We start from the raw sequence: 15124 nt of genomic DNA, 5'->3' as shown, positions 1-15124 counted from the left end.
GCGCTGCAGCCGCCGCTCGCGGATTTTGGGCTTCCGGCACACGAAGTACTCGAACAGCGCCGAGTCGGACAGGTCGCGCAGCGCGTCCCCGCGGACCTCGGCCGGCGTGGCGCAGGCCGGCAGCCGCCCGTCGAAGTTGAGCGTCTTGCGGCGCTGCACGATCCACAGCAGGCGGCAGTCGCAGGCCAGCGGGTTGCCGTCCACCCTGAGCGTCTCCAGCGTGTTGACGGAGTGGAAGGTGCACTCCTCCAGCGTGGACAGCAGGTTGTTGGAGAGGTTGAGCAGGCGGATCTGCCGCAGCCCCAGGAAGGCCTGGGGCTCCACCACGGCCAGCAGGGCCCCGGCCAGGTGCAGCTCGCGCAGCCGGACCAGGTCGCGGAAGGACCCGCGCGGCACCGTGCTGATGGGGTTGTAGGAGAGGTTGAGGCACGTCAGGTGGGCCTGGTGGCTCAGCGCGGCTGCCGGCACGGCAGTGATGTTGGTGTGCGTGACCGACAGCGAGGTCAGGTTGAGGCCCTGCAGGCTGCCGGCCGCCACCTCCTCCAGCAGCGGCCAGTTGTCGATCTCCAGGTGCAGCAGCCCCGGAAGCCTCCGGAAGTTCTGGTCCTCCAGCGCGGCGATGGCTAGGTGGCGCAGACGCAGCGTGCCCAGGCCCCGCAGGTGGCCCAGCGACTCGCCCGACAGCGCCGTGAGGTTGCAACGCTCCAGGGTCAGCTCCTCCAGGGCCAGCAGCCCGGCGAACGCCCGGCGGGAGATGAAGACCAGGTCGTTGTCACCCACCTCGAGCCGCTGGAGGCTGCGCAGGTCCTGGAAGGCGTAGTCCAGCAGGATGACCAGCTTGTTGTCGCTGAGGTCCAGCAGCGTGAGGTTGCCCAGGCGCGTGAAGACGCCGGGCGGGATGAGCTTCAGCTGGTTGCCACGCAGCCGCAGGACCCGCAGGCCCGGCAGGTTGTCAAAGGCGCCGGGCTCCACGTGCGCGATGACGTTGTCGCTCAGGTCCAGCTCCTCCAGCTGCGGCAGCGCGGCCAGGTCGCCCGGGTTCAGACAGCGGATGCGGTTCCGGCTGAGCTCCAGCAGACGCGTCTCCGCTGGGATGCCGTCGGGCACGGCGGTCAGCCGGCGGCGCGGGCAGGCCACCGAGCGCGTCTGGGCGGTGCACTCACAGCGGGCAGGGCAGCCCCCGGCCGGCGGCGGGGCCACGGGCAGCAGCAGCAGGGGCAGGCTCAGGACGTGCAGCCAGCAGGTCATGGTGCGAAGCCTGGGCCTAGGGCCGCACCACCATCCTCCTGGGCACCTGCGGGCGAGGGGCCGTGTGAGATCCGAGTCCCACCCCCAGCCCGGGACCCTGTTCTTCTCCTCAAGTCGACCCCTGACTCACAGCAACCCCGTGCACAACACAGCGAAACACTGCTCGGTCCTGCACTATCCCCGTGATCGGCTGTGGATTGGACCACTGGGATCCATGGGGTTTTCACTGGCTGATTTTCAGAAGCTGATCACCAGGCGTTTCTTCCTAGTCTATCTTAGTCTAGAAGCTCCACTGAAACCTGTTCAACATCATAGCAACACGCAAGCCTCCACTGACAGACGAGGGGTGGCTGCACATCGGGCGGGAACTGAACCCAGGTCTCCTGCAGACCATAAAAACCCAAAACCTACCGCCATCGAGTTGATTCCAACTCACAATAACCCTACAGGATAGGACACAACTGCCCCGTAGGGTTCCCAAGGCTGTGCGCCTACAGAAGCAGACAGCCACATCCTTCTCCCGCAGAGCGGCTAGGAGGTTCGAACCACTGAACTTTCAGTTACAGCTGAGGGCTTAACCGCTGTGCCACCAGGGCTCCATGTCTTCTGCAGAGAAGGTGAGAATTCTATCACTGAACCACAAATACCTATGGACCCAGCCATTCCACTCCTAGGTATATGCCCAAGAGAATGAGGACATCCATTTACGCAGTAACCTGTACACGCATGTTCAAAGCAAGGATTCATAACAGACAAAACGTCGAAACAACCGAAGTGTCCATCAAAAGCTGAACGGATAAACCAATGTGGCCCATCCATACAATGGAATATTACTCAGTTATAAACAGAAAGGAGGTCCTGCTGCGTGCCACAATGTGGATACGCCTTGAAAACATCACGCTGAGTGAAAGAAGTCAGTTGCAAGAGGACAGATACTGTACGATCTCATTTATATGAAATAAGCAAATATATAGAAGCCAAAGATGATTAGTGATTACTACATCGAGTAGCTAAAGCGAAGGGAAGAAATGACAGAGTAAAAGAGCCGAACAGATTTCAAAGGGTGGCTCGGGAAGACAAAATAAAGTATTACAATGAAATGTTCAAAGAACTGGAGTTAGAAAACCAAAGGGAAGAACAGGCTTAGCATTTCTCAAGCTGAAGGAACTGAGGAAAAATTCAAGCTTTGAGTTGCAATACTCAAGGATTCTATGGGCAAAATATTGAATGATGCAGGAAGCATCAAAAGAAGATGGAAGGAATACACAGTCACTGCACCAAAAAGAACTGGTTGATGTTCAACTATTTCAGGAGGCAGCATATGATCAAGAATTGATGATAATGAAGGAAGAAGTCCAAGCTGCGCTGAAGGCATTGGCAAAACACAAGGCTCCAGGAATTGACAGACGCACCAATTGAAATTTTTCAACAAACAGATGCTGTGCTGGAAGTGCTCACTCATCTCTGCCAAGAAATTTGGAAGACAGCTACCTGGCCAACTGCCTGGAAGAGATCCATATTTGTGCCTTTCCAAAGAAAGGTGAGCCAACAGAATGCGGAAATTATCGAACAATATCATTAAATCATACACGAGTAAAATTTTGCTGAAGATATTTAAAAAATGATTGCAGCAGTACCTCGACAGAACTGCCAGAAATGTAAGCTGGATTCCGAAGAGGATGTGGAAAGAGGGATATCATTGCTGATGTCAGATGGATCTTGGCGAAAGCAGAGAATACCAGAAAGATGTTTACCTGTGTTAAAAAGTAAAGATGTCACTTTGAGGACTAAGGTGTGCCTGACCCAAGCCATACTATTTTCAATCACCTCATATGCATGCGAAAGCTGGACAATGAATAAAGAAGACCGAAGAAGAATTGATGCCTTTGAATTATGGTGTTGGTGAAGAATATTGAATGTGCCATGGACTGCCAGAAGAAAGAACAAATCCGACTTGGATGAAGTACAGTCAGAATGCTCCTTAGAAGAGAGGATCGTGAGACTCCATCACACATACACTGGGCATGTCATCAGGAGGGACCAGTCCCTGGAGAAGGACATCATGCTTGGTAAAGTAGAGGGTCAGCAAAAAAGAGGAAGACCCTCAACGAGATGGACTGACGCAGTGATTGCAACAATGGGCTCAAGCATAACAACGATGGTGAGGATGGGGCAGGGCCGGGCAGTGTTTCCTTCTGTTGTACACAAGGGTCGCTGTGAGTCAGAACCAACTCAACGGCACCTAAAACAACAACTAACAACGTAGTTACATTGATGCCTTTGAATTATGATGTTGGCAAAGAATAGCGAGTACACCATGGACTGCCAGAACAACGAACAAATCTGTCTTGGAAGAAGTACAGCCAGAACGCTCTTTAGAAGCAAGGATGGCGAGACTGTCTTACTTACTTTGGACATGTTATCAGGAGGGACCAGTCCCTGGAGAAGGACATCATGCTTGGTAAAGTAGAGGGTCAGCAAACAAGAGGAAGACCCTCAGGGAGATGGACAGACACAGTGGCTGCAACAATGGGCTCAAACATAACAACGATTGTGAGGATGGCGCAGGACCGGGCAGTGTTGCGTTCTGTAGTACCCGGGGTGGCTGAGCCGGAACCTACTCGAGGGCACCTAACACCAACAGTGAAGGGGTGGGAGGGAGAGGGACGGGGTTTTGGGCTTAGCCCGAGGTGAGCTTTTGTTCATGGCGGTGGAATGATTTAGAGGAAAGGATAGCCATTAAGGTGGCACAACTTGAAGAATGTAACCAGTGCCGCTGAACTGCACGTGGAAATTGTTGAGATGGCATATGTTTTGTTAGGTATGTTTTCACCACAATAAAATGTTAAAATTATATTAAGAAAGCCAGCAGCGGAGTGTAGGGCTCTGAAGAGCAGCAGCATGGATGGACGGAAGGTGACTGGGCTCGGAGGAGTGGGAGGTGTCTGGGAGGAGGTGGCATCTGAGCTGAGGCCCAAAGGGTGACCCATGGGGGTCCTGGGGAAGGGTGTTCCGGGCAAAGGCACAGTCTGTGCAAAGGCCCCGGGGTGAGGCTGTGGTACAGTGAATGGAGGAAGGGCAGAGAGGCCGCGGGAAGGGTCCTGGAGGCCAGGGGGCATGGACGACACCTAGCTGCTGGTCCCCCAGCACCCCGACTCTGCTTGGCAGCAGCCCAGACCCAGGAGGCCGGGGTGGGAGAGTGAGCAGCCAGCTGGTGGCTAGATGGCGGCTGCCCAGTCCCTTCTGCTCCACTGCCTCCCCTGTGCCAGGCAGCTATTTTCGGCATCTTGGCAGCTGAAGCCCCCCGGCAGTCCCCCAGCCCTCCCTGGCCCATTTCAGCTTCAACACGGGCCGCACATCCTCACGGGCTACACGTCCCTTTCGAGGATTTCAGGTGAAAATGAACACATGGAGCCCCAGGTAACTGCCTGCTTGTCACTACCGAGAAATCTTATGCCATTTGGGGGAGACTTTGTACGTGTTCTGGTGGCGCAGTGGTTAAAGCGCTCAGATGCTAACTGAAAGGTCGGCGGTTCGAACCCACCAGCCACTCCTCGGGAGAAAGACGTGGCAATCTCTGCTTCCACAAAGATTACAGCCTTGGATACCCTGTGGGGCAGTTCTACTCTGCCCTATAGGGTCGCTATGAGTCGGAATCGACTTGATGGCAACGGGTTTTAGTTTTTTTGAGGTTTTGTACATGCTGGAGTCCCTGGGTGGCACAAATAGTTTACACGCTGAGCTGCTAACTGAAAGGTTGGAGGTGGAAGTCCACCCAGAGGCACCTCGGGAGAAAGTCCTGGCGATCTGCTTCCAAAAGATCAGCCATCGAAAACCTGATGGTTATATGGGATCAAACTGACAGCAGTAACTCGGAAGATAGATAGGAAGCTTGGGGGGCAGTGAGTTTATGTTAATGGGGGGAACAGCTCGGAAACAGCTCGAAGAGTGTCTTCAATGTCACTGAAATGTACACGTAGAGACAGCTGAATGGGTGTATGTTTTTGCTGTGTCCTCAACAACAACAGCAAAATAAAATAAATTATTAGAAAAAGAAAACCCTATGGAGCACGGTTCTGCTCTGACACACGTGGGGTGCCGTGAGCGGGAGCTGAGGAGTCAGCTGGTTCACCGTTGGTAGCGCCCCCTCCTTGCACTCACTCACAGTCATTCAGCAGTGACCGTGTGTAGTTTCCTACAGCTCTCGTAACAACGGCGCACTGGTGGCGCGGTGGTTAAGAGCTCAGCTGCTCACCAAAAGGCTGGCAGTCCGAATCTATCAGCCGCTCCTTGGAAGCCCTATGGGGCAGTTCTACTCTGTCCTATAGCGTCGCTAAGAGTCGGAATGGCCTTGACGGCAATGGGTTTGGCTTGGCGTTTTTTATTGTGCCAAGGTACCACGCACTGGGTGGCTTGTAAGAACAGAAATGCACTCTCACAGTTCCGGAGGCTGCAAGTCCGAAATCAAGGTGCGGGAGGGCGCTGCTCCCGCCGAAGGTTCTAGGGGAGGATCCCTCCTTGTCTCTTCCGGCTTCTGGTGGCTGCCAGAAGTCCTTGGCGTTCCCATCTCTGCCTCCGCCTTCACACGGCCGCCTTGCCTCTCTCTCTTTTCTGAGGACACCACTTGTCATGGATTGAGCTCTGCCAACTTGGCTAGGTCATGATTCCCAGTATTGTGTGATTGTCTACCAAAGTGTCATCTGATGTGATTTCCCTGTGTGTTGTAAATTCTATCAATATGATGTGATAAGATGGATTAGCAGAGGTTATATTGATGAGATTACAAGATCAGATAGTGTTTTAAGCCAATCTCTTTTGAGATATAAAAGAGAGAAGCAAGCAGAGAGACAGGGGGACCTCCTACCACCAAGAAAGCAGTGCCAGGAGCAGAGCGCGTCCTTTAGACCTGAGGTTCCTGCACCAAGATGCTCCCAGACCAAGGGAAGACTGACAAACACCTTCCTCCAGAGCCGACAGACAGAGAAAGCCTTCCCCTGGAGCTGACGCCCTGAATCTGGACTTATAGCCTACTGGACTGAGAGAATAAATTTCTCTTTGTTAAAGCCATCCACTTGTGGTATTTGTTAGAGCAGCACTAGATGACCAAGACACCACCCTGCTCCTGGTAACTTAATTGATGGGAGGCCATGGGTGGTGCCAACAGTGAACACGCTCAGCTGCTGACCGAAAGGTTGCAGGTTCGAGTCCACCCAGAGGCGCCTCAGAAGAAAGGCGTGGTGATCTACTCCTGAAAACTCAGCCATTGACAACCCTGTGGAGCATAGTTCTTCTCTGACACACGTGGGGGCGCCATGAGTCGGAGTCAACTCCACGGCTACTGGTACTGGTAGCTTAACTGACACCATCTTCAAAAACGCTGTTTCCAAACAAGGTCGCGTTCACAGCTACCGGGGTTAGGACTTCAACAGAGTCTGTGGGGGGCACAACAGTGTGCCAGGCATTTTCCTGGTTCCGGGACACAGCAGGGAATAAAACAAAGACAGTAGCCTTCCTGAAGCTAACGGACAATACAGGAGGTAAATAAATATGCCTCCCCTGAGTCTGGCGGGGATAAGAGGGGAAAAACAAGTCCAGGGCAAGATGGTGGGTGGTGTGACAGGGATCGGAATTTTTTAACTCACTGGTTTCCTACTGCTGCTGTAACCCAGATACCACAAGTCAAACCAAAAAAACAAATCCGTGGCCGTCAAGTTGGTTCTGACTCAGAGCAACCCTACAGGACAGAGTACAACTGCCCCACAGGGTTTCCAAGGAGCGACTGGTGGATTCGAACTGCTGACCTTTTGATTAGCCGCCGAACTCTCTAAACCACTGTGCCACCAGGCCTCCCATACCACAAGTCGGTGGCTTTAAAGAACAGAAGTTTCTGGTTTCACGGTTTTGGAGGCTAAAATCATAAATCAGGGTCTCGGCCATGTGGATTCCTTCCTTGTCGGGAGCCCCGGAGGTTACCTGGTACCTGGGCCTGTAGACGATCCTCGTGTGACATCTGTCTTCCCCCGTGTGTGTCTCTGTCTATTCTGTTCTTTATATAACTCAAAAGGGATCAGGCTTAGGACTCATCCTATGCTGGCACTACCTTGTTAACATAACAAAAGAAAATCCCCTATTTCCAAATAGGGTTCTGTTTACAGTTACCAAAAAAATCAGCTGCCATTGAGTCAACTCCAACTCACAGTGACCCCACGTGTGTCAGAGTAGGAGTGCGCTCCATGGGGTTTCCAGTGGCTGATTTTTCGGGAGGGGATCAGCAGGTCTTTCTTCTGAGGCGCCTCTGGGTGGACTCAAACCTCCAACCCTTCGGTTAGCAGCCGAGCATGCTCACCACGTGAGTCACCCTGGGACTCCTTTTACAGGTACAAGGGTTAGGATTTCAACACTTATTTTTTAGGAGGGGCACAATTCAATCCACAACAGGGGTGTTTGTGCAAAGACCTGGGAGAGCTTTTGGCAAAGGGAGCTATGCTCTGGAGTTGGGGAGGGTGGTCCAGGCAGGAGTACAGCAGGGGCAAAGGCTGGGAGGGGGGCCCAGGCTTGGCGCGTCCAGCGTCCAGCCAGGAGGCCAGGGACGACGCCGAGTGAGCGAGAGGAGGGGTGGATGCTGGTGTCCGAGAGAGGAAAACAGAAGTTTTTTCTTTTTTTTTAAAAGTTGGAAAGAATTTAAAAAAAAATTGTTCCCACAACAACCCAGTCAATTGGCATAATATAGTTCTCAAAGTTTCTGTGCTACCTCCCGGTATGATGCGTAGCGCCTGGGTCTTAAAAGCTACAAGTGGCCGTCTTCCATACAACTACTGGTCTTTATTTGTCCTGAACAAAAGAGAAAGAAAGAAGCCCAAGAACCAGAGAAGGGACCTGACCGCAGGACTGTCTCCCTGAACCACTCCCTCCTCCATCTTGAGACCTGAGCTAGACCGTCCCCGGCTGCAACTACCGAACGTTCCGCTCGGGGACACACAGACGGACCCCAGTGAGGAGAAAAATGTGGAACAGAACCTCAAATTCTTCAAGAATCCAGACTTCCTGGGCCTCCTGAGGCTGGAGGAGTCCCCGAGACCACAGCCCTGAGTTGCTCTTTAAACCTTGAATCAAAACTGTCCCCTGAAGCCACTTTTAAACTAAGTAACAGTTTAGCTCAAAGGATAAAGAGGGTCACCCCTGAGCACGGGCTTTTAAAGAACTGTCTATATGTGACCAGATCATCCACAGCTATCCTCAAGCACAGACGACAAGGTTGGGGGCAGGGAGTCTAAGTCAATGGGAGTGAAACAACCAGGACAGAGGAGCAAGAAGGTTGACACAATGTGAGGGATGTAACCGATGTCACTGGTCAGTGTGTCCAGAAACGGTGTGATGGGAGCGGGTCTCGCTGTGCGTATTTTCAGCAATAATAAAATAAAATACTGTTTAAAAAAATCCTTCCCACAGAACGTGGATAAGATCAGGCAGGCAGTTCTCAAGTCACTGGAGGTGGGGACTCCTGGGGCCACGGCGGCTGTGATACAGTCTCAGAAAGCTAGCAGATGTTCGGTCCTGCGGGCTGGTGATGACAAGGGGGCCCTCTCTAGACCTCGCTTGTCAAAATGCTGGAGGCAAATCCTCGGTGTGGCTGGCGCTCTCGCCCTATAATTACTCCAGGGATGAGAGGCCGGCTGATCCCTCAGCACCTGGCAGGGGACACGCATGCTGTGACCCACTTTTTCAACTCTAACCTCCAACCATGGCCCGGCCCTGTCATCTCCTCCACGGGGCGCTGAAGGAGGGCAGCGTGCGGCTGGGCTGAAGCTCCTGATCACCCCCTCCCGGGGTCTGGTCGCCTCACCAACTCGGGGAGGGACAGTCTGGTCCCTGGAAGGGAAAAGGGGGGCTCAACTCTGCCGCCAGGACCCCCATTCAATTGCCCCGTGGCCCCAGGCACTCATGTGGCCTCTCTGAGCCTCAGTTTCCCCAACACTGGCCAGGGCTGGGAAGCTGGGAATCACGCTGGAGGCGGGTCTCAGGCAGAGGGCCACGGGGGGATTGCAGACAAGATTCCCGGGCCATAAGGGGCTGGGGGCTCTGAGCAGGTGAGTGGCCCTCCCTGGGCCTGTTTCTCACTCTGGCGCCCTGGGCCTCAGCATGGGATCAGAGGCCAGGGTGCTGGGGGGTGAGGGGGCCCTGATTCTGGTCCCCAATGGGGGTACTTTGGTCCTGCACCTTCTCGCATTCTGTCCCTGATGGAACTTGAATCCGGGACCCCATATCCTCTGTTCCTTCCAGCTCTCCTGGGGCTGGATTGGGGGAAAGTCTGTTTCCGTGGGACCCTGGCTCCTACCTGCCCTGGGGACCCAGGAGCCTACCCCATGCCACCGGGCAGAGCTGCGAGGCCCTGCAGCCACCCTTGGTGGACCAGCGTCTCCGCCTCCCAGCCACGTGGGCAGCCCCTTCATGGAAGGCTCCGAGTCAGCAAGGCCCCACCCAGTCCACAGGAGTGCGGGCCACAGGGATGGGCAGGAGGGTGTCCTCGGTCCCGGCCCTGGGGACCCCCCTTCCTGCTCTGAGGCTGCATTAGACTTGGGGCTGGGCCCCACATCACCCCCGGGGTCCTGCCGTGGGAATGCTCATGCCCAAGGGCGTGTTGTAGATAAAATTCACCAAGGGGGGTTGAGTGCTTCAGGAATCCCAGGCCTGTGCTAAGTGCTTTCTGGATCAGACCCCAGAGGCCCATTTGTCAGATGGGGAAACTGAGGCTCAGAGACGAAATGAGAGACTCAACCACGCCTCTACCTAACATTTATCAAGCACTTCCTGTATGCCGGGTCCCGGGCTTCTCTGCATCTTTGCTTCACTCGCTCGCTCGCTCACTCAGGCACAGTCCCAAATGCCGGGAGTTTGTAAACAAGAACCAAACCAGTTGCTGTCAAGCTGCCCCCGACTCCTGGTGACCCCACGTACATCAGAGCGGAACTGAGCTCCAGAGGGTTTTCAGTGGTTGAGTTTTTGGAAGAAGATCACCAGACCTTTCTTCCGAGGCGCCTCTGGGTAGATTCGAACCTCCAGCCTTTTTGTGAGCAGCCAAGTGCATTATGAGGCCAAAAATTCCCTGTCCTTAAGAAGCCCACATTCTGGCATGGGGGACAATAAAATAAGCAGGTGGCACAGCTGTTGGTAATCTCAGCTCCGGAGAGAAACGTGGCAGGGAGGGGACAGTGGGCCCCTGGCGGGTCACCGACTGGTTCCCACACCACAGCCATGGGGCCTGCGGTGAGCCACCATCCTCGGACACAAAGCTGGAGCAGGGGCTGGTCCTAGTCCCACCTCCCTGCCTCCTCTCCCCACCCAGGGGCCGTCCCTCAAGGCCAGGGCCGCCATCTGCCCCACTCGGGCTGCGGCCTCGGATGTGTCCAGCGCCTGGCGCAGGGGCCCGGGGCGCACTCAGTGAATGCAGTATGACCCCGAGGACAGACGACATATGTTTCAAGGATGGAGGCTCATTACGATGCAGGGTGAGCCACAAAGGCAGGGCGCCAGGCTCACTGCAGGGGCGGCCGTGGTCCCCGCAGGTGGGGGCCGGCCCACATGTACACAGCGCCCGCCCGACCACACCAGGTCTCAATTTCCCAGCCATCACGGGGCGGATTGTTTCCCATTTAAAATACATAATTCAGTGGATTTTAGTACATTCACAGAGTTGAGCAACCATCACCATTATCTAATTTCAGAACATTTTCATCACCCCAAAAAGAAACCCATACCCGTTAGCCATCACCCCCATTCTCCCCCATCGCCAAGCCCTACCAGTTGCCATGGAGTCGAATCCGACTCAGTGGCCCCCCGTGTGTCAGAGCAGAACTGGGCTCCAAAGGGTTTTCAAAGGCTGATTTTTCAGAAGTAGATCACCAAGCCTTTCTTCTGAGGCACCTCTGGGTGGAACTTGAACCTCCAACCTTTCGATCAGCAGTGAGCACATTAATCATTTGCACCACCCAGGGACTCCTCAAAGGAGTCACAAGGCTTCTTATCCGAAGGAGGCAGGAGGGACAGAGTCAGAGGAGGAGATGTGAGGACAGAAGCAGAGAGAGAGAGACTGGCAGATGCTCGCTGCTGCCTCTGAAGACGCAGGAAGGGGCCACGGGCCAAGGAACGTGGGGCCTCTAGAAGCTGGAAAAGGCCAGAGATGGGTCTCCCCTGGGGCCTCCGGAAGGAGCCAGCTGATTTCGGTCCCATGAGACCCATGTCAGACTCCTGACCCCAGAAGTGTGAGGTCGTGAACGTGTGTTGCTCTGAGCCACTGAGTAGTGGGGGCTTGTTACGGCCACAGGAAGCCAGCACGGGAGGGGGCTGTGCGGTCTCCAAGAGAAGGTGGGAGCTCCCATTCTGGGAGCTTCCAGCCTGCTTCCCGGGGCCGGAAGACTAGCATAGAAGGGGCTGAGTCCCGCAGGGGGTCTGACATCAGCATCAGCCCAAGTGCAGGGACCCACCTAGGAGACCCCTTGCCGAGCCGAGTCTGACTCATAGTGACCTCATAGGACAGAGCAGATCTTCCCCATAGGGCTTCCAAGAAGCAGCTGGCTGATTTGAACTGCCGACTTTTTGGTTAGTAGCCGAGCTCTTAACCACTGCACCACCAGGATCTGTCCAGCATGACAGGGCCCGGGAAATGGGGCCTCTTCCCCGAGGCCCCTAGCTGCCTTCCCCTTTAGCTTCCTGGACTAATTTGCCAGAAAGCTCTTAATCCAAGGAGGAGGGAGAGAGTGGCTGGGGTCTTCCCGGCCCCCTTCAGCTCTGGCCAGGGGGGTCGCTCGCTGCCTCCACCCCTGGCCGCCTGGGCCCTTCCATCTGCCTCCGCTAGTCTGAGGGGGAGTTTTCTCTCGGGGCGCAGGTCACATCTGCCACATCCTCCTGTCCCCTTTGAGGGCAGGAGATGAGCGGGCTCCCCTGAGGGCAGCAGCTGAACCCACAGGGAGGGCGGGAGCAGGGAGCTAGATGCTGGAGAGCTTGGCAGCTGGCGCCCTGCAACCAGCCCCCTACAGCCCCCCTGCGGCCTCCTACGGTCCCCTGCAGCTCCCCTGCAGCCCCCTGCGGCCCCCTGCAGCCCCACTGCACCCAGCAGGCTCCCAGCCCACCCACCATGCTCTAAATCTCCAGCCCCCCCAACGCCCACAATCTGGGGCAGGAGGAGCAAGGGAAGCGTGGTCTTGGAGGGCCTTCGAAGGGTCCCCTATTCACACTTCTAAGACGGGCATGGCAAGCGGGGCCCAGCCCCATGCAGCACCCGACCCTCCAAGGCTCACTTTTTGGGGACACGCTGCCTGGCCCCCAGGTATGGGGCATCCTCCGTCCTAGATCCGGGCCCTCCTGGGTTTTCATCCGTGACAATTCATTAAGCCCTAATTATCTTCCGTCTGCTGTGAGGCCCCCGCTAACCCTGTTGGGGGCTGGGGGCCTGCTGACGGACTTTCTATGCCAGTCTGTGCCTGGGGGCTGTCAGCTGCCCTCTGTCGATGGGGCCTTGGATCTGGGCCCACTTTCTCAGCACCTACTATACCTCGGCTGCTCCCCCACTGGCCCAGCCCCGAGGGTGCGAATGATGAAGCCCATTTTGGAGAGAAGACTGAGGGTCAGAGTGGCCCCCAGCTCAGCTGAGCAGGGGCAGCAACTGAACTGGTCCAACGCCAGCTCCCTTCCACTAAATCCCAGCCCCCTACTGGGGGACAGACGGCACTCTTCCGAGACCTGGGATTGACACGTGGCGGTGGGCGGCTCACTCGGGCCCACCTGGGGTTAAGCTCTGTTCGCAGAGTTCTCCAGGAGGTTCTACCTGGTGACTAGGGGGTGAGTCAGGGGTGCCCAAGAAGACGGCATCGTGGGAAGAGAAATCAAACTGCCACTCCAGATCTGCTTTATATTCCCACTCAGCAAGACACCTACAGATCCCTGACCTAATCTGGGGGTGGACAGGCATTGCCACCCCCATTCTGCAGATGGGAACACTGAGGCCAGGCGGGGCCAAGGAAAGCTGGTGTACTAACAGCAATGGTAAGGATGACTGCCTGGTGTTCATGCCAGCACAGCACCGTGCTGGGGATGTGATGCCTCGTTTAACCCTGTGTGGGACAGTCCTGTGGGCATGTCCCTTTTAAACACCAGGAAACTGCAGCTCAGAGAGGGCGGGTCATTTGCCGGGAGTCATCAGCTAGGTCGGGGACGGAACAGCAGGGTGAGAGGGCTGAGTGTGGACTTCGGAGCACCCATCCCACTGCTGGGACAGTCCCTTCCTGTCACCCCACGTCACCCAGGGGCTCAGCCCGGGCTTTCCTAGCGCGGACCCTGCCTTGATTGGCTGCTGCTTCTGCCCAGAGGGGAACCAGGGTGAGGCAGTGCAGCCTGCCCACGCCCAGACTCCTGACGACAGTCCCCCACTCCTTGAACCTCCTCTCAACCCTGCCTCACCCACACTCAGAGACCCTGTGTCCTCCTCCTCCCATACCTCACATGCTGCATTCTCCACACTGCCTCCAGGGAGCCCTCCTGTGCTGCTCCAGGCCTCACACCCTACACACCTCCACCAGGAAGCCCTCCTGAGTTGCTCTGGGCCTCACACCCTACACACCCCCACCAGGAAGCCCTCCTGGGTTGCTCCAGGCCTCACATTCTCCACACCTCCGTCAGGGAGCCCTCCTGGGTTGCTCTGGGCCTCACACTCTCCACACCTCCTCCAAGAAGCCCTCCTGAGCTGCTCCAGGTCTCACATCTTCCCCCACCTTCTCCAGGAAGCCCTCCTGGGTTGCTCTGGGCCTCACACTCTCCTCACCGCCAGGAGGCCCCCCTGGGTTGCTCCAGGCCCCACATTCTCCACGTCTCCTCCAAGAAGCCCTCCTGGGCTGCTCTGGGTCTCACAGCCTAGCTGTCCCTGAAAGTAGGCCCCCAACCCCCATCATTCTGCTGTTCCCACCCCCACCCCCCCACGAGAAGCAAGAGATTCTCGACGGTCACTGTGCACACATGGATTTACCAGGGCTGCTTCCTAAAGACACAGGTTCTGGGGCCCATCCCCCCAGAAGATCTGAGTCCTCAGATTTGGGGGGCTCAGGGCACTTGTGTCTTTAGCACCCCAGGTGCATGTTGAGAAACTCTGTCATGAGGAGGCCTCCAAAGTAAAAACCCGGTCTTTTCCTGTCGCCCAGAGGGAGGCACAAGGCACCCCCCAACTTGTTGAATGGGGCTCTGTGGCCTCCCCCAGCCAGGTGCCTGAGGCCCAGGGGGCACCCAGGCCCAGTATCGGGGTGGAGAGAAGCTGCCTCTCATCCTTGGAGCTGTTTGGACACAGGCCCACAGAGCAGGGGCTCGGCCTTGCACCCCCAACTCCCTCCCCGCCAGGCTGGGCTGTCCCCAGCACCCCCTTCACCCATAGGGCAGCTCGATCCCCCCACAACACGGGACAGACCCCGCTGTGGGCGGCCAGGAACGCGTGGGGTCAGCGGTCCCCCCTCCATTCTCCACGAAAGGGGATGCATCCTTCCCCCCATTCCCGCGCCCCCACTGCCCCAGGGAAATCCTCACCTGCCTCCCCATTCCCGGTGCCCCGGGAGGGGCGGGGGCCCCCAGCGTGGGGAGGTGGCCCCCAAAGTTTCCAGGGGGCGCGCTCGGGGCCTGGCGACCAGCGATGCGCCCGGGAAGGGGTGCGCGGGGCGCTGCCCCCTCCCCCGGCCAAGGATGGGGGCGCGGATAGGGACGCGGGCTGGAGGGCGCGGGAAAAGCGCGGAACCCGCTGGCACCTGCGCCCTCCCCCGCGGCCCGCTGATCACTCACCGGATGGCTCCGCGGGGACACGGCGCGGCTGCGGCGCGGGGCCGCCCGGACCAACTGAGCTGCC

General features: G+C 56.7%; 1 protein-coding gene across 1 annotated transcript in view; it reads right to left on the bottom strand.

Moving 5' to 3' along the window:
- Positions 1–1687, bottom strand: part of LINGO3 (leucine rich repeat and Ig domain containing 3) — a 2364-nt gene extending 677 nt beyond the window's left edge. Inside the window, exon 1 of the mRNA XM_023733312.1 lies at positions 2–1687. Within this exon, the coding sequence (XP_023589080.1) occupies positions 2–1248 (1247 nt within the window). The 5' untranslated portion in view covers positions 1249–1687. The remainder of the gene's footprint in view (position 1) is intronic.
- Between the last annotated feature and the right edge of the window lie 13437 nt (positions 1688–15124).

The sequence above is a fragment of the Trichechus manatus genome, unplaced genomic scaffold, assembly GCF_000243295.1.
Source record: "Trichechus manatus latirostris isolate Lorelei unplaced genomic scaffold, TriManLat1.0 scaffold00057, whole genome shotgun sequence".
Taxonomy (NCBI): Eukaryota; Metazoa; Chordata; class Mammalia; order Sirenia; family Trichechidae; genus Trichechus; species Trichechus manatus.
The sequence above is the reverse complement of the archived record's forward strand: the minus strand, read 5'-3'. Positions and strand labels throughout refer to the sequence as shown.